Source organism: Perissodus microlepis, chromosome 5, assembly GCF_051167445.1.
Source record: "Perissodus microlepis isolate ML-2025 ecotype Zambia chromosome 5, ASM5116744v1, whole genome shotgun sequence".
Taxonomy (NCBI): Eukaryota; Metazoa; Chordata; class Actinopteri; order Cichliformes; family Cichlidae; genus Perissodus; species Perissodus microlepis.
In genome coordinates this window covers 29,418,906-29,441,409 of record NC_140465.1, presented here as the reverse complement: position 1 = coordinate 29,441,409, position 22,504 = coordinate 29,418,906, and the positions used below count along the sequence as shown (strand labels likewise).

Sequence of the window (22,504 nt, the reverse complement as noted above, 5' to 3'; positions counted from 1 at the left end):
TAGTGCTGTTAAAACAATGAAGTTAATTAATATTGTAATGCTTTATTTTTTATCGCTATAGAAAATGTTAGTGGTTGAAGTTAAAAGCCCCTTAAGTAAAACAAATCCGCATTAGATGAATCACAGAAATTCAGAAGTACTTTATAATGAATGCAACTTATTAAGTGCATATTGTGTGCTTAAATGGTCTTTTCATTTGATATGAGGTATACTAATACACTAATGGTGGCCTGTTAAGCTTTGCTTACAGACATAGCTGCATAGTTACAGGAATCCCTTTTCAGATTCACAAATGCATTTGCACATGTTTATGAAGTGATTTCTCTGATGATTATAAAACTCTGATTTGGTACAGTTGCAGGTCTTATATAAGAATATTACGCAGGTAAAACCAAAAAAAGCCTCAGGACTCCAATGGGAGCTGGGAAAAGCCTGATATATTGCCTCAGGTGATAAATGTAAAAATGTCACTTTGCATAGGGAGCTAAAAAGTACTAGTTTAAGAAAGGGGAAAAAACTTGAAGATTTTGACATTAAAAAAAAAAATGCTTAGCAGACCTCTGTGAACTACTCCTCATTTGTGACTGAGGTTACATTAGCTGCTCCAAGTGTAACACCCTCTTACCCTCAAATATGTTAATACATTCTCTGAAGCCAAGATGCAGTGCAACGGGTAGACGAATGATTAGAAAAAAATAAAACTTTATCTCATATAAAAGCGCCATAAAAACTGCTGCATTGGTAGAGTACTTTTTTTTAAATTATGTCATTAAACGCTTTCGGTTTAACATTAATAGATGAGCACTAATTAATTAAACTCTTGTAAAATTTCATTATCTTTGCCGTCTTTTTTCTTGCTGGATATCTGTGTCTAAAGGTTTTGTTCTTTCCTTTTTACTGGAGTGAGACAGTAGGAAACCTGCTTGGACATACAGAGAACTGAGCAGAAGTTCTGCAGACCTTAACCTCTGTGGCAATCAACCAACTCATCTGAGGCGTTGATGGAGTGGAATGGGCCATCTGTGTGAACTCCATTTGTGTCCCTGAGGCCAATGTGGCCACAGCAAGGTCAGGCTAGTTTGCGCCAGACCCGATGAATGGACCACAATGGATTTTCTCTGGCTGAAATACTAGGCTTCTCTGCCCATTGATCAACTCTCTTGAAGTTTAGTTTTCTGTTTTACTCAAGGATTTGCCTTTGAGAAAGCAGCTAACCCACAGAGTATAAATGAAAAGAGTGTGAAGAGGTGTGGGAATATTGGTTTGGACTCATGTGTTGGCAGTTTGTTTGTCAAAATCCAAAAGGCGCTCTAGTTTTGAATAGTTAGAATGAGAAGTAAGCATTTGAATCAGAGCGGGGTAAAAGTCTGGATTGTATGGGTCATTGATGTAAATAGTCCATACATGTTTTCATGGACATACTATACTTAAATGTACACAGCCATTCAATCAAATCAGTCAATCAATGAATTTGTACACTCTATGCACACTCTATCTGAGGCCCAGCAATTGGCTATAATCAACTCAAAGAAAAAGAAATGTGTAGCTCATGCTAACAGTACATTCACTGCAGCAGCTCCAAACCGTCTCTAAGGGCAGAGACAAAAGAGCAGCTTAAAAGACTGAAGGTCCTGAAGAGTGGAAGTGCAACCAACAGTGTCTTTGCATTTTTTTTAGTAAACACTGTTCCTTAAAATCACACCAAATACTGCACTTATTAAAATCAAGATTGTGCAACAGCTTGTTGAATTTCCCACCGACTTAAGCTAAAATGTTGCACACACCAGCATGACTTTACAGTCAGTATGCTTTGTAACTGAAACAATGTTAACACTAATTGTGAATCTGAATAGCGTTCACTACTCTCTGCCCACAACTTCGTTGCTGTCATCTACCACTGTTACATGACATTTGGGCAAGTGTGTAACTTTGTAAGTGAACTAGTGCTAAAGCCAGTTTAGACCTGAATAAACAGATTAGCTAATAAATTTAAAAAAAAAAAAGTAATAAAATGCACCCTCGGGATCGTGTTTAAATTGCATGGTGCAGTATCACTCTACTGAATGTATACCTCTGTATACAAGATGTCCAAACCATGTCATCCTGTCACCCTATACTCTTTAGTTTTCCTCAAAGGAAATCAGTGAAGACCAGTGGCTATGTTCATCCTTGATTGTAAAATATAAATGCTTTTTATACTGTATATTGCTAAAATGTATCCTTTTGAAAGCTTCCCTCTGTTTTTTGAAGTGGGTCAGTGCAGATATCTGATACTGGAGGAGGGCCTGATCAAGAGACGAGCCAAGAAAAAGTTCTGCTTGTAAGGAACAGCTTCCCTTTCATCCCAGAGTGCCTCCCTGGTCTTTTTATCTCTTTCTCTCTCTTCTACTTTCTCTTGTACTCTTGTGTCATACCCATCTTTAACTATGCACAAATGATTTTTAGAATTGCTGAGGTTCGCTGAGCAGATTTTAGCTTCACTTATTTACCCCAGTGGAGGCAAGCTTTGAGCTTTCACGTTGTTGTTTTCTTTCTGTTCATCGTCTTTTTTCTTGATTTTCTCTTTCATTTATTTTGTGCTACTTTGTCTTTTAATGAAGTGATTCTCAAAGTGCAAACCACAGGGAAACTTGAGCTGTAAGGTTTGTCTTTAGTTATATAACGGGAAAGAGATGATGAGACTCATGACTTGAGAAATTTGAGATGAATGAAAAGAGGAAGAGAATGTTCTCATATTGTGATACAGCAAAAAGAGAACTATGCAGTTTTAAGTCCACATGCAAGTGTGTGTGCACGAAAAAGAGAAGACGGTTTCACAGAGTACAAAGGGAGGGGAGCAACATTGTTCCTCCCTTCGTCCTACTTCCTTTACCATAGCTCTATTTGCCATGGGTGTGGGGGTGTGGAGGGTTGGGTGTGGGGGGTGAAAAGGGGAAGGAAGGGCAATAATATCCTCACATTACAGCACATGCTGCTTTTACCTCACACACAGATATGGGTTTTGATGGACAGCTATAAGTTTTTTTTCCCCACAAATCCACAGCCTGAGCGACAGTGAATGTAAAGTGTCATTGTCAGGCTCGCCTTTCTCCTTGGGGCTGACAGTGACATCAACACCCTCGCTCTTGTCAGCTTGACTGCATCTGTACTTGTGGAATAATGACGGAGCTCAGGATGGCTGAGAATGTCTTATTGGATAGACTGCTCAGTAGTCCCCCCAATAAGCCTTTTTTCAAGAGACGATGCTTAAGTGATGTGAGTATTTTTCATTTGCTGGAACTGAGTTTGTTATTTCTGTTATCTTGCTTGATTCTTAAGTTTACTCGGGAACACAAATATAAATATAGTATGTGTGGTGCTGTAGAAAAGGAAGCAATGAAATTGTGTTAATTGCACAGACAGATAACACTTCACTGATCTTTTTGTTTTAGGAAGGAACTGTTAATAGCACATACCTTGGTAACCTGGTTTCATTATGTAAATATTTTGTATGTCCCGTAATAAGATGGTTTTCCTTGCATAGTTAGGGTTTGTGTGCTGCTGTGCTCATAGAGTGCCTCCACAATTTGGGAGTACACTGCTTCTTTTTCTCTCTCTCAAAAAAAAAAGAATTCGGCACTGACGTGGCTGCTGTGGAGTCTGTGTGGTTCACTGATAATCTGTTCAGCCTAGGACAGTGTTTGTTGATGTTTGTTTTGCAGTCAAGAGAGCAGTATCTCCTTGAATATCATATGGCACTGTTTATTTTCACATAGAACAATAGACTGGGGCTGCACCTTTGGCTTTACTAGGTCAGGATCAGATGTGTGTGCATTTGTGAAGCATGCTTTCATGGGTGGAGGCGTATATATGTATGAGTTTACAGGTATATTTTAGCACATGCATGTGTGAAATGTTTATATGCATACATGTGTATTCTATCCTGTCGTTGTGTGTGTGTTGGTGTTTGTGCGTGTGTATGTGTTTAGCAAGCCCCTGCAGTGCTCCTCAGTAAATTTAATCTGTCATGTGGAAACATCAGCTTGGCACTTCAGTCCACTTGTGTTACATGGTGAACAGAGGGCTCGCCCCACAACAGGCACTGCTGTCAGGGCTGCTGCAGTTCTCTCCTCCTTCAGCTCAGGTTGGAGCTGCTTAAAATCCTTAATGTGGCCTCTGCAGATGAGGGTGCATGCCTAAGGGCATTTTCTTTTGCTTAACCTCAACAAGTGATTCTCCTAATTGAGCAAAAGTATATTATTTAGGGTGCAATGAAAAGCCAGTAGTGGCATTGAAATCTGTGTGTCTAATTAGCAATATTAGTATCAATTCCCTAAGTGGACACATGCTCATTACCAAGCATCATGATTACACCATGGCTGATATCAAACCAAGTTGCCAGATCATGTATGATAATTTATTTTAATGTCATGTTTTGGACTCTTCCTGTTGCCTGATAGGTTGTAGTGTGAAGTGTGTCTCATTCACACATGTGATGTGACTGTGTGCTTCATACATCAAAACCTGAGTGTCTTCCAGCTAATTGCGCAGAGTCAGATGAGCTGTTGGCTTTAGCAACAGAGAGAAGCACCATGGAGCTTTGATGCTCATTTCCCCCTAAGAGTTACTTGTTTACAGTGTGTTTGTCTTGAAGCGTGGAGGAGCGAGGGATTCTCCAGGCACTGAAGGGAGCCTCAGTGATATTGGTGTCAAGTGGGATGCGTTAGGGTGTACTAAAATTAGGCGTTAAATAGTGCCAGGGATTCCAACAGGAAATTTTTTGCCTTGAGAGTGCACAGGAAGCTTTTTCACTCAGCAGAGATGAAATCAAAGTAAACACCGAGAAGGAAAGCATATCACCACAAATATACCCTTTTTAAAACCATGTACTACTTTGGATTTCTTTCCTCCAGACCTCGGACCTGTTTGCCATGATCGAGAGGTTGCAGGTACTGTAAATGTTCTACTGGCTCAGCTTTCTGCTTAAACCCGTTCTCCCTCACAGACTCGGAATTTTCACTTTGGACATAAAATCTCTATTTACTTCTATTTTGAGACTCCACTTTTTTCTGTTTTTCCTGCTATTTTTGTATTCAGCACTGTAACTCCACTATACAGGAACACTTTTCCGTGTGTGTCCATGTATTTACTATTAATGTGTCTTCTTGCAGCAGAGATAGTCTCTGGCTATCTCAAGAAACCTTATTCTTCTAAATGTGCTGAACAGATCCTTTGTGTTTTCCCTTCACATCTGTGTCAGAGCACAGACTATAAGCAAGTACTCCAGATACTAAGTAAGCCACTGGAAAGAAAGCAAAACCATTAAAACAGGTTGTTCAAAAAGAGTCTAATTATGTAGGCATCAACCACATTATTTAGCATTGAATAGGTAGCCTATAAAATGAGAAAGGGTATTTCATCTTACGTGATGTTTTTTTTAGGGATCAAAGTATGTCAACACAGGAAACTATTTTAATCTGAATGGTCTACTGTGATAATATCTTATTCCCAAGAGTCGCAAAATCATTATTTAGCTTTACAAAAGTGCTATAAAGGCTATGTGACTGGTTTATCCATGAAGCTGTAGTGCTGAAAGACTCGCAGGCATAAAAAGCATGAGGTGAGATACATATTACTTATATAGTCTTTTGTACTGTCCACAGAAGGGTCAAGTGGATGATGGAAGTGAAAACATGAACAGCTTTCAGAGAATGGATTTGGTGAACACACGTGCACTTTCCCTTTGATTTGTCTTCTTTAGACAAAAAATTGCCTGGATATGCTGATCATGAAATATTTCTGTGTTTTAGGAACTGTCAGTGTTAGTCAATGAAAGAATAAGAACAAGAAGAGAGAGATTATTTATAACCCTATTATGGCCCTTGAGTAGACTTGTGGATAGTGAAATCATTTGTATAGCTTGATGGACGCACTCTTTCTGTTCTTGCCGCTTTTTCTGTCTACTAGAGTTTCTAATTCCTCGGTCCTCTTTATTTCCTCTTTCTCTGATAATTTCAATCACCTTTCTCTGGTGATCTAGATTATTTTCTGTCACAATGAACTGTTGAACGTATTGTAAAATTACCTTGCATTATGCTGCTGCATAAGGTACTGACAGCCAGCATTGTCCTGAATCTGTATTTCTTTGTATATGTGTCAACAGCTGCTTAGATATCCTACCTGTGCCATCAGTATCCTGTCTATTTTTTCCTTCTCATCTTAACAGGGTTACAGAATGGATGAGCAAAGATGTCCCCTCCCTCCTCCCCTCAAAGTGAGTCGTAAATCCTCACATCTCCTCGTAGACTGCAGTCTGGTAAAGCATCTGTAATGGCAAAGTTAGAAACCTTTTCCTTATCGGCTGTCAGACAGGCTTTAGGGTGCTCACTGGGTGAGTTAGGAGTTCGACAGGGACTAGCACTGCAAAATCTTCTGTTACCCTCTGTCTGTTACCTAGACAGCCTAATGCAGGTACTATTCAAGGCAAAAAAAAAAAGACACACAAAAGGTGGTAATCAGCAAACAGAAGAACATAAATTCTTGCAAAACCCTGTAACTTGGTCAGGGTTTGGCTGACTTCACCTGTGTACAGCTTAGTTGTAAAACAATTCTACGGTCAAATTAGGAACGCACAAAGTACCATCTCTATAAAGAATCACACATCTCTTCTATTATCTTTTGATTCAAGCTACAACTGTATTTATCCAAGATTTATGTTTAAGAGACCCCAAACTCAATGATGTACAAGGTGTGTTAAAAAACCTCTGAGAGCAGGTGCATAAAAATCAAAAGCCTTGCATGATTTAAATTTGGCCTTTCTCAAGTTCAGGGTTATATTCTCATGCACCTCTGGACTGTTTTCAGTGCAGCTGCATGTTTTTCAGATCTCTTGGGGGGGGGGGACCTGTTAAAGCTTCGTTGTGTTCCTCTGTGATAAGCAATGCATCTCCTGCAGTGTGCCATAGTGTCAATCCTGGCAAGCAGTCCAAGGTGGTGGGCAAAGATTATATCGGCATGGCCAGAAAAACAGCAGGCGATGGCTAGCTGGCATGAAACCACAGTTCAGATCATTTCCTCCCAGTGATCTCTTTTAGATGCCTCCGGATGTTACAATAGAACTCTACATTTACAGTCTTACCCTGGGAAATGAATCTGTGGTGCATAACCTAATGAATGTTGGGAAGGGGGGGTGGGGACAAAAGCATATGCTTCTTCTCTCATTCTTCAATTGCTTAATTGCCTTTGGGGCTTGGAAACTGTGGACTTGTCCGCTAAAAACTGTGGAAAACTACTAGGTCATAGCCAGGGACCCAGCACGTATCACTACTGACAGTTCTCCACACAAATGTTGGGTCAAACAGAAGTTCATATTTGTTTTCTGCCCATGTTTGAGTTTCATGGTAAAATTGTAACACATAACTTGTAAGTCTGAACAAGACATCCAGGGAGGGATCTAAAAATAGCACCGGTGCAGGAAGCTGTCTGGACATGGCCGAGAAGATGGCCAGAATTTAATTATGCAAGGCTTTTGATATTTGTGGTTTTTATAATCACATCTGCTTATACCTTGAAATTAAAAAAACAAGTGATTATTTAGTGCCAAACAAGCCTTCTTTGTATTATCATGTTGGTATCATATCATCTGTACTAGGCTCTCTATTTAATATTAACTTCTAATTTGCACATATGTCAACAGAAACATATTTTGGGTAAATTCATTAGCCAGGAAATCTTTATGCCATGTAAAAGACCATCAATGGAGAGTTGCTTTTTCCATCAACTGCTCCTGCACTTGATGTATGAATGACAGCATCTATCAGTTAACTCTTTCACTATTTATAAATTGCCATAAAATTGCTTACATTCTTACTGGTCCACCAAGTTTCTTCATTTCTGACCTCTCCCTCTGTGCATTGTCACAAAAACTGTTATGAGTGTGACCTTCATTTACACATTTCACAAAGTTCTCAGTGTCACTTCTGCCACATGTTGCCCGTAGCTTGTAATGAAAGAAATCTTGCTATGCTTTGCTGGAAACATGAAACATTCTTGAGGAAAAGAGAAAACCAGTATATTAAATTGAGCGAATGTTGGTATGGAGTGCAACAAGCATTAAAAATTAATACTGCAGCAAGTGAATACAACTGTAAGAGGATAAAATGAGAGAAAATATTTGCTATTACGTGTTGTTCAGGGATTTTTTACTACACATTGCAGCACATATTAGCTACCAATAACTTAAAATAAGCCTTTATAATGTCAACTTTTAGACATCCAGATGAATATAACTGTGGGTGAAGGGTTGTCCTGTTATCATTTTGACCCTGGGGGGTTGTAACACCCAGATACTGGAGGTTATAAAATATGTAAACCTATGCCAGATGACAGCCAAGTTTAAAGAGTCTTTCAATAGTTACGTAATCAAAGCTGGGACAATGAATACAGACTGAAGCCTTAGATAACAGTTTCTTGAATAACAAAAAGAGCTAAAGTGTTTATTCGTTTCTCTTATTTCTCAAAGAAGGCTGACAGTGTGGCCTCTTTCGTGATTTCAGAATAAGAAAAAGTAACAGAACAATGCAGAACTGAAACCTACTGTAGTTAATATTCTGTCACAGTGTCTGTGCTCATCGTTGTTTTCCAAAGAACCAAAACTGAAAGTATGACTACAAGCGGCTGTTTGCCAGCCTGACTCATATTCATTTCTGTCCCTGCAGACAGAAGAAGACTACATCCCTTATCCCAGCGTTCATGAGGTATAGTCCACATATCCTCCGTATAAATAGTTTACACACTACAAAGCAATTTTAAAGATGTCAGAAACTGTAATGCTAAAGATTCAAATGGGAATACACAGTTTCTGAGGCAGTGAAAGCAATGCAGTGCATGGTGCCAAACACTCACTATTAATAATGGTACTATACTTTACTTTTCTCTGTTATCATTATTTCCTGTGACTTTCAGGTTCTGGGTCGCAGCAGTCCTTTTCCACTCATACTCCTGCCCCAGTTTGGAGGCTACTGGATTGAGGGGACCAATCATGAACCTAAAGACCCACCAGAGGCAGATCAACCTTCCTGTCCTACCTCCCACATTAAACTGGAAACAAACAGTACTGCAAAGATCTACAGGAAGCAGTTCATGGGCAAGGTAAAACTCAAGAAGCAAAATCTATTCTTTCTTTTCCTTTGTTTTAAAGGATTAATCTTTATTTCTTCATTTTAGTATGTAATCTTGAAATGTGCAAGTATATTGAGGAAGACCCATCTTTTGATTGAGCCTCTTATAAAATAACACTCCTAACACATCTAACACTTAGGCACAGGGCAATGAAAGCAAAGGAAGAACGTGTGTGTTTGTGTCATTTGGAAACATTAGGCACAGAGTAATAGTAGTTGGCTTTCTGAAGACTTACAGTATAATTATTAGCATTTTCTTAAAACTGGCAATAGTCTCATCTTGTGGTGTGAAGCCAACTGTCTACTTTAAATGCAAATCTATTGTGTAGCAAAAGAAATTGGCATTGCAACACAAGATTTCGCAAAAGTTGTCTCAATGTACGCTTGTACATTTTCTGCAAGAGGTCAACCACTTGCCTTAAACAGAAGCCTTTTTCTTTAAGCCTCCTTATTTGTAATTTACAAAAACATTTTTATTATTCTATTGCTAACTATTGGAACAATATGGATTCTTCCATTAAAATTTCCTCTGCGTATCTTCCCCTAGGAACACTTTAATTACTACACCATGGATGCTGCCCTGGGCCACTTGGTCTTTTCAATGAAGTATGATGTCATTGGGGATCAGGAGCATCTGCGCTTGATGCTTCGGTACAGTTTCCTATTATCTTTATCTCTGACTTGTTTCCTGCACCATTTGTGATTTTATTCACCTGAGTTTTCTTTTATAATCACAGCCCTTGACTTCACTCCCCTACCCCTCCACCACTTACCTTTATCTCATTTTGTCTTTTCATATTTCTGTTTCTCACTTATTTTCTGTCTTCACTGCCTTTTCTTACACCGAATCTGCAACAGTCCAATAACCCTCCTTTTTTGTTTTCTTTGAATGTACTGACAGTTTCCAAAATATACCTATTAAGTACTGAGTATTTTTTTATATGCCTCACTGGATACATTTTCTTTTTGTTCAAAAATAACTTTAAATCAAGGAAAAATGTCACAGAGCAAGGTAGCATTCTCAGTTCCCCCAATACAGTCAGTGGTTCTCACAGGTTGCCTCAGTTATGCATTTTAAAATGTAATCTCCAGTAATAATGAACACTTAGACAAGAGTCCAGCTGAGCATTGTATCAATCATTTTATTGTAGTCAATATAAAAGTAGGTGATATAATTTACAGTATAATTACAAACACCTTTGTGTACAAATATGGATTTAAAACTGTTAAAAGTCAGCAATATCTGTGCTGTGCATGTGCAGTGCCACCCACAATCACCTAAATCTCACTCAGTGAGCTTCACCACTCCTTCATATTCTCCTTGAGACTGATGAGGGGGAGTGAGGCAGAATTCAGTGCACCGTACAACCTGTGAATTAATTTTAGCACCTGAGAGATTCCTCTTGATTTTAAGAGCTGTGTTTCCTCTTTGTTAATGAAGCCTCGGAGTGGATGAGTGTGCAGTGAGGTAACAGCCACTCTGCCCACAACATTTTTCACACAGTGATGTTTCTCAGTGGGTGGGCACCACCCACAGTCACCTCGAATTGTGTAGCCATAGGCAGTGACGCACAGTTATATTTAAAGCACCTGTATGATTTCCATGATAAGGCATAACCTGTTTTTATTGTTTTTACTGGAAATGCCCCTATAGACAGCAATGACATGGTATTTTCTCACCCCGAGTTTACATCCAGCTTTCCTGCATCACATGCCATATAACCTTTAATGTATGTATGCTATTCACTCACAGTTCCTTCAGTAATTGTAAGTTTGCAAATCCTTGGCCCTTGATTTCATTGTGCTACTTATGAATGGTGATATTATTCTCATCTATACCCTTGAAAGTATGATAATCTGAGTATATATAACTCCATATTATTGTTCCTGCAGAGTACAAATTTAATTCCATGCCAAATGTATAATATTTTATACATGAGTTTGTATGAGTTTTTGAGACCTCTACATAATAAGTTTGATTTTTGAAATTTCATCAGAGGGTTCAATGAATACGTTTTCAGGAAATCTCTTTTTTAGTGAGTCAGTATACAAGATTTAAGCATGTGGAGAAATCCAAAGCATGCAGGCTGAGTAACTTTTAAGTCATGCTTGCAGCCCTGTGAGTGGTGTTTGAGGGAGAGTTTTGCACACTGGAGTTATATATTTGGAGTTAATTAGCTTTAGCGCTGGATTTTCACTTTTATACTGGCTGCCTCTAGCCTGATATTATCTTTGTACATATATCATGAAAGTGATATCAATCTTCTCATCTTTAGTAACTCTTGATGAGAAAGATCCAAAAGTGAAGTGCTGCTGTATGTACTGTTTATTGTTCAGAATTTCTGGACACAGACTGCTTTTAAGCATTCACTGGGTGCGCAGATTTCCTAGTATTGCTTATTGTACTCCTTGTACTCCCCACCACCACTAGACACACACACACACCCCATTCAACCCTCTTCCAGGCAATTTTGGCTCGGAAACATCATGTGTAAAGACCATTATGCTCCCGGCTTCACACAACATCTATAGGAAAGGTCCTCTTTGAATTGACAGCTCAATTGCTTGGAGGCAAAGCATCATAGAAATAAACCAAAAACCCAGCAGGATTCCTTTGGATTAGAAATAGAACAGAGGACATTTTGACTTTTCATATTTTTTGCCTTTCAGCACAAAACAAAAAACTTATCATGATGTGATTCCCATTTCCTGCCTTACTGAGTTCCCCAACGTGGTCCAGATGGCCAAGGTAAAAACATATGATTATCTTCATACACACAAAAAAATCTCTCTGCATATAATTTGAGTTTGTCAAGTGTATTTTTTCATTCACAGCTTGTTTGTGAAGAAGTAAACGTGGATAGATTTTACCCTGTCCTCTATCCGAAGGTAAGCAGTACTCCTCATTGCCACTTTATCTTTTGATCCGTGTTATCCCGCAATACTAAAGTACCATGAATCGGACTAGAAACTCAATTTTCTCTTATCCTCAGGCATCAAGGCTCATTGTCACCTTTGATGAGCATGTAATTAGCAACAATTTCAAGTTTGGGGTTATTTATCAAAAGTTTGGTCAGGTGAGTGCACTTCAGTGATGCTGCTGCAGCTTATTTCAGCTTTTGAAGTCACGCGTCACTCTTCCTGAAAATTTTATTTGCTTCTTCCCTGCAGACATCAGAGGAGGAGCTATTTGGGAACATGGAAGAAAGTCCAGCCTTTGTTGAGTTCTTGGAGTTTCTGGGCCATAAGATTGAACTTCATGACTTTAAAGGGTTTGGACAGTTTTGCATTGTGAAGTCTTTCCCCCAAAAACAGAAAAACTGACCTTTTAAAGCACTTTTGGTTATTCTCACTCGAATATGATGTGAGATGCATCATTCTATTGATCAGTGTTGGCTTAAAGAGCAATGTAAAAAGCCCTGATATTTGTAGTATTGACTGAGGGATTAAGCAAGCAAAAAAAGTGCCCTTGGCATTTCCTCAACGATGAATCAGCATGGATTGACAGTTGTCCGAGAGCACGCACCTATGTTCCACTTTTCCGCTTTATCATTCTCTTCTGTCTTGTGTCTCTCTGCTGTTAACCACAGTGTTATACTTGCCTTCTTCTCTTGTTTCCTCCTCTCCTATTTTTATTGCCTCTGCCCTTAGCTTTCTTTTGTCTTCTCTTTCCTTTCTTTTTCAGTTTTCGGGGTGGACTCGATGTCACTCATGGCCAGACAGGGACAGAATCCGTCTACACAAATTTTCATAATAAGGAGATCATGTTTCATGTGTCCACCAAACTGCCTTACACAGAAGGAGACTCACAGCAGGTATAGTGATAATGCCAATGATTAATCATTTAGGAAACCACTTTGTGTTTTCAGGACCTTCAGTAATCGAATTGTAAAGGTCTGTGCTTGTGACACATTCATGCGTCTGCAGCAGCAGCTGGCGGGTCAAGGCATTTAACTCAGTGCTGATAAAGGAAGATGAATCATGTTCATTTGTAACTTTGATGTGCAAAGTGGAAAAAATAATGATTAAAATTGTACATCAGGGATACTTCTTTGCTTTTTTGCTGAGAGTTGTTGAGAAGAACTGCCCTAATGTTCTTACAATAAACACTATATTGAGACTAAAAACAGCTTGAAGTAAAAAGCTTTTCTGGATCATTATTAAAGGTAACGAGCGAGACTCCTCTAACATGTTATAAATTTGTTTATTTTTTTGTAATATTGATTTCTGGTGTTTGACCTTAGTTCAGCTTTTGATGCCATCAATATCACAATTCTGAGTTCACTTTAAAGGTCGGCCTCAAAGAAAGAAGCCTGGTTTACATCATATTTGTCAGATTAAGCTCAGTGACTTTGACTGGGCCTATTTCAACACTGATTGTTTTCTTTTTCAGTACATCAGTTGCAGATTTGTTGTGTGCTTGGGATCATTGACCTGTTGTGTGACATAATTTAGGCCAAGCATTGACTGTCAGACAGATGGCCTCATGTACAGAGGAGTTCATGGTCGGCTTAATGACTGCAAGGTGCCTATGTCCAGGACTGCATAGAGCCCTTCTAAAGCTTTTGTTTTCAGAACTGTACATACATATCTTCCATGTTTGTTTGCTATTTTTATTACAGCATTCCAGGGATTGGCAGATATTAACAACGGAAGTAAATTTACATAGAATTCCATGTTTGTTGTGCTCACTTACCCCAGAGAGAAATAGCATTTTTAAGGGTTACCATTTCCACTAGAATTACAGTGGTCTTTTTTGTACTGAAGTTTCTCCTCTCTTGAAGACTTTTATCTATTTGATGTTATGTTGCAGTGAGCTGCATTAGTCCTTAGCTGCTCTTCAGTCCCTTCTAGAGTGGTTTGAACTTTGTTACCGCAGTAACCCTGTACAGATGGTCCATATTGCCTAGGCATGGAGAGATACAGAGAGCATAAACAACACCCACATGAGATGATTCACCAGGGAACTCAGGAAAAGAAGGCAAGGTGCAAGAGTAATAGCTCAGTATTCAGTACTTCAGGGAGGAAAGAGTAAAAGATTTCTGTTGCCAGACCTTACTGAATGTAATCAGATTTGAAAGGTCTTACAGAAATAACAGATGTCAAGTGTTTCAAATCAGTGACACATACGCTAAGCTTGTGTGTGGTGATGGTATACGATTGCAGTGCTTGGAAAAATTAGATAGAGCGTCTTCAGCTGTTTGGTTTCAGAGAGTCGTTGTGTGAGTAAATACTGAAGCCGACAGATAATCAGCTCAGGGGTGATGCAGTAGTAGCCTGGATGACATGAATCATAGCCATGTGTAGCCTATCTAATTCACCTTCATTACTGTCATAAAAATGCATTCTTTACAAAACCTTACAATATTCAGCTTAAATTGATAAAAAATAGTCAAACTTGACTTAATTCCTATCAGACTTTCAACACAGTTACATAAAACTCATTTTGCAGATAAACTCAGTTGTGATAAAGTTATCAGAAAACCATCAGTTGTGAGACTGATTGAGAGCATCTTTGATGTTTTTTCACATAATTTCACTTTTTTTTTTTTAAGTAATAAACTGGCATATTTATAAACACTTCCCAGAATCAGAAACACGTCTTCTTCATATGAACAAACAAACAAACAACAAACAAAGTTATAACCTTATTAAACTTCTAGCAGAAAAGCAAACACCATAATCATCTCTAAATCCTATTTGCTGTATTGTATTTTGCTTCCAGTTGGTTGACTCTAACACAAGCACCAGCCAACACAAGAGCTCTTTTCAACAGGTGTGAAGTAGCTTTGTAAAAAAGCTGTTAATTAGTCTGTCAAAGACAAAGGCTAATAAGTGAATGCTGCTGCTGAGCAAGTGTCACAGTACTGGGGAGTTTTCTGTGTTTTTTTTTTTTTTTTAAATAAAGGCTGCCTGCAATGAGAATACATCCCTCTGATTGATTGATTTCCTTTATCACCAAATTGTATCCATTTGCAAAATCTGATATATCTTGCCTCCACTTATATGCAGTGGTAACATTTGGGTCACACGGTTTCCACGATAAGCATCTTTCTTCTAGTTTGGTGGGCTGAACTGAATATGATATGATATTCCCACATTCACTAGCTTCTCAAATTATTTTACTGCTTGGTTCCTGAAAAGAAATATGGGATGCTATTATGTCTCAAACAGGGAATATGCTTTGACTCCTGGAAAGTCCTTTTCTTCTTTTAGAAGGAAGAGAAAAAATTAGATAGTCTTCTTAGATAGTCATAGAAGCTGGTGAGCTGTTTAATCAAAGTTCCTAGCAAAAAGGCAATGAGGTGACAACATCTATTCATGCTTGAGCAAAGGAAGAAGATATCCCTAATGCAGAGCTTTTTGAAAGATACCGCTTGGATACAAATTTTAATACTTGAGAACAGTTCCTTTGTCCTCCAAATGCATGAGTGTCCTTCTGGCAACTTCAAGCTTTTGGCAGCAAAGAAGATGAAGTTATTTTGCAGCCATGATAACATTCAGTCGTCAGCAGATTCATAAAGCATTTTTTGTTTGAGTTTGCAGTTCCTCCACTGATACTGAGAAGTGTTAATTACCAAAATATCCACACTTTTCTCAATTAATTCGAACTCAGTCTTAAGTCTCAGTCTTACAGTGAAAAATCTGTTTCCCAAAGCAGATTTCTGTCTGTACTTTCAGAAATGCTATATATACCCATGAGTTGCATGTTTTTTTTGTATATATATTTAGTTTCTGTAAAATATTGAGATTTTTCATCTTATTAAATTGTTGGATCAAGAGCTTCAAGATGGATTTAATTTTTTGGCTGATGGCGTCATGCGTTTCAGAGGGAGAGATTGTGCTCTTTTGGATTAAAGTCATGTCTACCTTGCCAGTCAGTCTTTTAGAGCAATTGCTGGCAGTGACGTTTTTTTTGACAGGCCTGTATTTGTGTTAGCAGAAGTGGTCATTTGAGATGTTTCCGCTGTTGTTAGCTTTGTTTATCTATGCCCTCCAGCTGCAGAGAAAGAGACACATAGGCAACGACATTGTGGCCATCGTGTTCCAGGAGGAAAATACGCCCTTTGTACCAGACATGATCCAGTCCAACTTCCTGCATGCATATGTGGTGGTGCAGGTGGAAAATGCATGTACAGACAATGTCACCTACAAGGTTGGTTCTAAGGACAGTCAATACTGTATCAAGAGGATTTGAACAATAGGGACTTGTAACACCCATTTATAGATTTGCTCATCCATTATTAAGGAATTTTATTCTACTCTCTAGTTTCTAATAGTGGCGTGTGTATTTCAGTCTCTAGGCTTACCTGCTTTCTTTTTTAGGTTTCTGTGACAGCAAGAGATGATGTACCCTTCTTTGGGCCTGCTTTGCCTGACCCTGCCATCTTCAAAAAGGTCAGTTAACGCCATATTTTCCTTTTTCACCACACAGATAAAAAAAAATATTTTACTCTGACCTCTCATCTTTTTATTTGTTTTATTCAGGGCCCTGAGTTTTATGAGTTCCTCTTCACTAAACTCATTAATGCAGAATACGCCTGCTACAAGGCTGAGAAGTTTGCCAAGTTAGAGGTGAGAAGCACACTGGAGCAAATTGTGCCAAGGGAGTGTGAATGTCTGTAGTGTTGATGCAGACTTAAGCACACGCCTGTTTGCACAGGTCTGCATCCTGCTGGCTGTACTGATACGAAGTGGAAACATAGATTGTTGTCCAAATCATCTCAGGCAACAACCCTGATGTTTATCATCCTGAAGCAATTGTTCAATCCCTCCTTTTAAATGGTGAATATTAGGTTTATGGTCGGTATGAAAACGAATTGTCTTGTTTGTTGTTGTCAGGAGCGAACTCGTTCGGCACTTTTGGAAACACTGTATGAGGAGCTGCACATAAACAGTCAGTCCATGATGGGTCTGGGTGGCGACGAAGATAAGCTGGAGAATGGGGGTGGAGGAGGTGGAGGAGGAGGCTTCTTTGAATCATTCAAGGTAAACTGTCATTCCTCATTTGATGGAGTGCCTTTGTAATCTGCAACTCTACATGCATGAGAGAGAATAGTGATGAGTGGAGAAACTTTTAAGGTGCTTTATTTTGTGCGTCCTCTGTCTCTTGGCTGGGATTCTGGGTATTCACACATCAAAAAACAAAGCATTGAAAATCTGCGGTATCTCAAAGGACCAGTCCTGTGGCATTTGCATTCCTTACTTGGCTGTGACTGCTGAACTCAGTGTGCTCTCATATGATGGTGTGGTTTTGAGGCTGTGGAGTGTCCTGTTGTGTATGAAAGGCACTTTGCTCTGACTGAGAGCGCTCCATCAATGACCATTAGGGTGGTGGAGCGTAGCTCAGCTGCTGAGGCACGGCAGTAGAAGCTGTGATGGTGTGTGCCTGATGAACGATTTAATGACCCCTCATTAGGGAGCTGATGGTGCAGTTTGGATGTCTCCTCATGGGCAGCATTCCTTTGCTGTTTTGCTCTTTGCTCTGTGATGATCACTAGTTCTAGGTCATCTTTTCTGCTGTTTCTCTGCAACTTCAGAGATATATATAAAGCCTTTCTTTCACCCTCTCTTGCTCTGCTGTTTGCTAATGTCTGTCTTTCTTCCATACATTCATAAACTTATATAGATGAGCACAGATGAGTTCCCACCCAAGAAATCCTACCTCATTTTTCTTTCTCACTGTCGAGAATGGTCTTGCTGCTTGGTCTTTTTTCTGGCTCTCTATATACTGTTCTACTCCCTCTTCTACTTTCTCTCATAATAGTCTTAGTCTTTTTTGCTCATGACACAAAACCCAACTCCAGACTCACCGTGTTAAGTGACAATTTCCATCCTTAATGCCTGCAAAGCCTACACTCTCTTAAATCCTCTGTGAACCTACATGTCCTCCACACAGGCTCTCCCCTCTACATGCTATCCTGCACTGCCCCTAAGTGTTCAATAAATAATCATGCATACATCCATACACTTGCATATGCACATTTAAGCACACCAATGCACACATACATGCCCATATAAACACATTTTATCCCTTAGCTTTATCACATTTACTGTGATGTACATTTATGTAATGTATAGCATGTAGCTCAAAGAATCATATTGATATGAAATTAAAGAGAAACAGTGGACCAGGTGGAACAAATCTCAGTTGGCACTATGTGGAATATAGTTGAAGAAGTACATGTCAGTTAAATCATTCCACTGATTTCCACTAAAGGTTTTAGAATGCATAATAATACATAGAGTGGTCTGCTCTAGCAAAATAAAAAAAGAAAACACATAATCATTTTAATTTAGATTAGATTTCAGTATAGATTCACAATCATTTGAAGTATATAAGGCTTTGCACTATTCATCAGGGTGTTGTGTTTCCACATATTAACGTGGATCCACTGACAGCATCTCCTCATTTCTCTCTGTAGCGGGTCATCCGCAGCAGAAGCCAATCTATGGACGCCATGGGCCTCAGTAACAAGAAGTCACACACAGTCTCCACTAGTCACAGTGGCAGCTTTACCCACAATCCCGCAGAGAGTCCCAAAACCCCAGGGATTGTAAGTAGCCCATTTTGGTTCACACGTTGCCCACCTAACACTTAGATTCAGGGTATAGTATACTCGCAGAGCAGTAGGTTCACGTACAAAATAAATTAACCACTATTCTTTCTCGTAAGAAGCACTTTGGGAAATTACTCTTGTTGGCACATCGGAGCACTTTACTTTGATCAGTATGTTAACATCAAACACTCACTTTCATTCCCTAGATTTTAAATTCACTGTTGCTTTTACTAAATCAGATTTCACTGATCAGCCTTTTTCCAAGTACAATTCGTAGTGTTCATGTTAATACCTTTTTTTATTTGGAAAATTAACAGAAGAGCTCATTCGCCATTTGTCATTCATCCTCATCTGTTTAAAGAATCGTTATCTTCACAAAGAGTGACAGACTTCTAGGATAATGTTATAAAATAATGTCAGCTGTGGAATTAACCCAGTGATTTTCTTATCAGTATATATAGATGAATGGTTGCTTGTGAGCCCCAGTCTAGTCTCTATTCCAAGTTGTGAAGTGAGCTCAGTCCAGCTGCTGTATGACTACCCAGACTCCCTTGCTCCTTGCTGTGCTTTGTCATATATCCTCCTGCAAATATTGTAATTTTTTTAAGCAGCTTTGTGCATGTGTGGCTGAAGAAGATGCATGGCACAAACCATAGGAGCTCACTGTCTTGTTTGTGTCTCTTTGAAAGGTAGATAATTTATTTTCAAACTTGTTTAAGATTTGCTGCAGCGTGCCATTTGGTTACTAACTTTACTAATCCAGTTAATAAAAGAAGACACATTTTGGAAGCTATACCCTTTGGTTTGCATCAGCCTTTTTGTCCCATTTCTTCTTTTTCTGAATGTATCACTAAACTAACTTGTATCCCTCAGGGCAGAAACTGCTGGCTTGCCCGCTACCTTGACACTATATCCTGCTGTGCCCTCCTATGTTGGACCCCAACCCGCTTCTGCTCTATAACGCCTTTCACTGTTTCCTCGATATTATGTCTTCTCTGTTGAGTCACGTTGCAGTCTCCTTTTTAAGCATTTTTTGCACCTTGCTGTTTAAATTCTCTGTGCTGTTCGCATGAGATCTTATGATGTGTTCTTTTCTTTTCCTTCCCCCTCTTGCTTTTTCAATCTCCTCTCTCTCTGTTTCTGCTTTCCTTGCCCTGTCTTGTGTACCTCAGTCATTGCTTGTCCCAGGGAAAAGTCCCAGTAAATATGGACGTCGAGGCAGTGCCATAGGGATAGGAACAATAGAAGAGGTCCACGTATATTCTACCTACTTATTTAAAATATTTCTTTAATTTACTATTGTCTTTGTATAATGTAATGTTTAATTAGTATTTACCCTGTTTTAAGTTTAAAATACGGTTTTATTCCTGTGGCTGTGAGAGGTTTTCAGATTTGAAGAATTTATCAGTTATAATGATACTTGTCGAGTTATAGTTTTAATTACAATTTCCTTCATTTCATTCATTTGCACAACCATCATGGTTTTGGTGGACAGAAGGCAGATCAGTGTCAGGACTTTCATGCACGAATTTGTTTGCACCATCGTACTTTTAAGTTAGTTAAAAGTAACTGCAAGAGAAAAATATATTATAAAAGGAGAAGATAAACAAATTCCCACTTATGTTCTCATAGACAGTCGCACATCAATGAATCATACTGCATCTTAAATTAAAAGTGTGCACCAGCCAAGCTGATGTACACGCTGCACCTAAGAAAATAAAATGTCAGAGATGATGAGATGTTCAGAGATAAGAGTAAAAATAATCAGTTATCGAATATATAATGAATTTTTGTCTGGAGCCAAGTTCATCACGGATTTGTAAAATAAAATGTTTTACAAGTTTGTCATAACTTTAACTCGGGATTTATCCAACCGTTACTTCAGAATTCCTCTACAAGATATTTCTACATGTAGAAAGCTTCACTTTATGCACTGCATATCATGTTTTGTTGTTATTACACTATCCCCAAACTGTGTGTCTTACTTTCCTCTCCCTACCCACCGTCAGTCATTGATCATTCCTGGGAAAAGCCCAACCAGGAAAAAGTCTGGGCCATTCAGCTCCCGTCGCAGTAGTGCTATTGGCATCGAGAACATCCAGGAGGTCCAAGAGAGGAGGTGAGAGGACAGAGCAGAGCTGATCAGCAGAGAGTGGGTAGTGAAGAGAGAACAGTGTTGTAACAGATGGAAGACAGGACATTAAAATGAGGGATACAGCTATTAGAAGATGCACTGTGTAAGATCAAATCCTAAGAGAAGGGCTTATCAATGCTTGATTTGATTTAAAAAAAAAACAAACAAACAACTGCACAGCTGTTGGTTGCTGTCAGTGGTTCAGCTCATAATGCTCAGTTTTAGGGTGGAGCCATGCTGAGTGATATGAATGCACTGTAACCATTTATTGTTAAACGAAATCAGATGAGCTATTTTGACTACTTTATATCCTCTCCTGAAGCCGAGAAGTATCACCCAACACCCAGAGGACACCAGAGAGTAGCCACATGTCACAGGAAAACAAATCAGACAACTCCTCCAATCACAGTTCTCCAGAGTTTCCTACCACAAAGAACAGGTGACTGTTAATTTCATTATGTAAGAGTATACTACTTTGTATTATAGTCACACACATTGAATCAGTTTGAAAAGGCTGCGTTGTATTTTGTAGAATGGAACAGTGACATGGGCGATTGCTCTCCAAGTCATAGTCCTAATCCTCTTCAGCCAAATGAATATAACAACCCCAAACGTTCACATTATTCAGTCAAACTGTGATCAAACTATGGTTCTTTTGCTTGTAACTGCTTTTTTCGGGAACAACAGATGAACTCTGACATAAAGATGGCAAAGTAATTAGACGTTTAAAGTGCACTTTATTTTATTTTATTTCATTTTTTTAACATTCCTAAATGAACTCAGTACAAGGAAACCACAAAGTGATTACGTGATCAGAGTGACCCAGGTGTGTAGTTTGGCAATGTGTTGCAGGGCACCGTCTATCCCTGAGGCGCAGGACCTTTCCCGCTCCTCCTCCAATGCCAGCAGCTTTGCCAGCGTCGTGGAGGAGCATGAAGCAGAAGAGGAGTACGACACTGGACTGGTAGGTGGAGTAATTACACATTATCAAGTGCATGCATAAATGTTACTTCCTCCAAAGCCAAAATAAGTCATCAGCGTCCTAGCATTGATGATCCACAAGTGCTTCCATCAGCATTTATTCCACATTTACTGCAGTGAAAGTATCGCTTTGGTTTTTATCTGTTATTTGCTGTAAGCTGAACAACTGGGGAAAAAAATCCATGAGAAGGCTTGATGGATATCACTCCATTCTAGTTATGACTGGTTATGAAAACAATTTTCTATTTCTTTCAGATAGACTGTCTGCATTTACAAAGAGACAAAAACAAATGCACAACTGAATAAAACTTTAGTTTTGGTTATGCTGCCTTCATCTTATTATAAGTTATATATCAAACTTACTTTACTCTTCTTCCAGGAAAGTGTGTCGTGTGTTACACCAGTCAAAAAAGATTCATTTGTGTACAGCTCTGGGGTGGAGGACAGTACCAGCCAAGGAAATCTTCCAGGTGAGCTTGGGAGCTCATATTACTGTCTCAGTAATATCCTGAAGTTGTGGTTACCAAAAGGTCAACTGTTTCACATGTCAAGAGTATCTGGGGGAAATATATATAGGGCAGTTGCAAGAATAACACTCTGTGTTTCCTAAGAAATTAATATTAAAGCACCCTTGAGTGATGGAGCTCAGCTTCCCCATATGGAGCTTACCA

At 39.0% G+C, this 22,504-nt stretch overlaps 1 protein-coding gene across 14 annotated transcripts in view; it reads left to right on the top strand.

The window, feature by feature from the left end:
• rap1gapb (RAP1 GTPase activating protein b) overlaps positions 1 to 22,504 on the top strand; it is an 85,642-nt gene that overhangs the window by 59,961 nt on the left and 3,177 nt on the right. For 6 of the 14 annotated variants that reach the window (XM_084929258.1, XM_084929259.1, XM_084929246.1 and 3 more), the window contains 20 exons: positions 4,893 to 4,928; positions 6,206 to 6,253; positions 8,697 to 8,735; positions 8,944 to 9,129; positions 9,706 to 9,809; positions 11,829 to 11,907; positions 11,994 to 12,047; positions 12,152 to 12,235; positions 12,330 to 12,430; positions 12,844 to 12,973; positions 16,159 to 16,314; positions 16,485 to 16,556; positions 16,647 to 16,733; positions 17,001 to 17,147; positions 18,584 to 18,715; positions 19,891 to 19,968; positions 20,728 to 20,837; positions 21,175 to 21,291; positions 21,687 to 21,816; positions 22,213 to 22,303. In XM_084929258.1, the coding sequence (XP_084785384.1) occupies positions 4,911 to 4,928; positions 6,206 to 6,253; positions 8,697 to 8,735; positions 8,944 to 9,129; positions 9,706 to 9,809; positions 11,829 to 11,907; positions 11,994 to 12,047; positions 12,152 to 12,235; positions 12,330 to 12,430; positions 12,844 to 12,973; positions 16,159 to 16,314; positions 16,485 to 16,556; positions 16,647 to 16,733; positions 17,001 to 17,147; positions 18,584 to 18,715; positions 19,891 to 19,968; positions 20,728 to 20,837; positions 21,175 to 21,291; positions 21,687 to 21,816; positions 22,213 to 22,303 (1,963 nt within the window). In that variant the 5' untranslated portion in view covers positions 4,893 to 4,910. Of the gene's footprint in view, positions 1 to 2,965; positions 3,256 to 4,892; positions 4,929 to 6,205; positions 6,254 to 8,696; positions 8,736 to 8,943; positions 9,130 to 9,705; positions 9,810 to 11,828; positions 11,908 to 11,993; positions 12,048 to 12,151; positions 12,236 to 12,329; positions 12,431 to 12,843; positions 12,974 to 16,158; positions 16,315 to 16,484; positions 16,557 to 16,646; positions 16,734 to 17,000; positions 17,148 to 18,583; positions 18,716 to 19,890; positions 19,969 to 20,727; positions 20,838 to 21,174; positions 21,292 to 21,686; positions 21,817 to 22,212; positions 22,304 to 22,504 lie in introns of those variants that run through there. The other 8 variants (XM_084929247.1, XM_084929257.1, XM_084929251.1 and 5 more) reach the window with 7 other exon arrangements.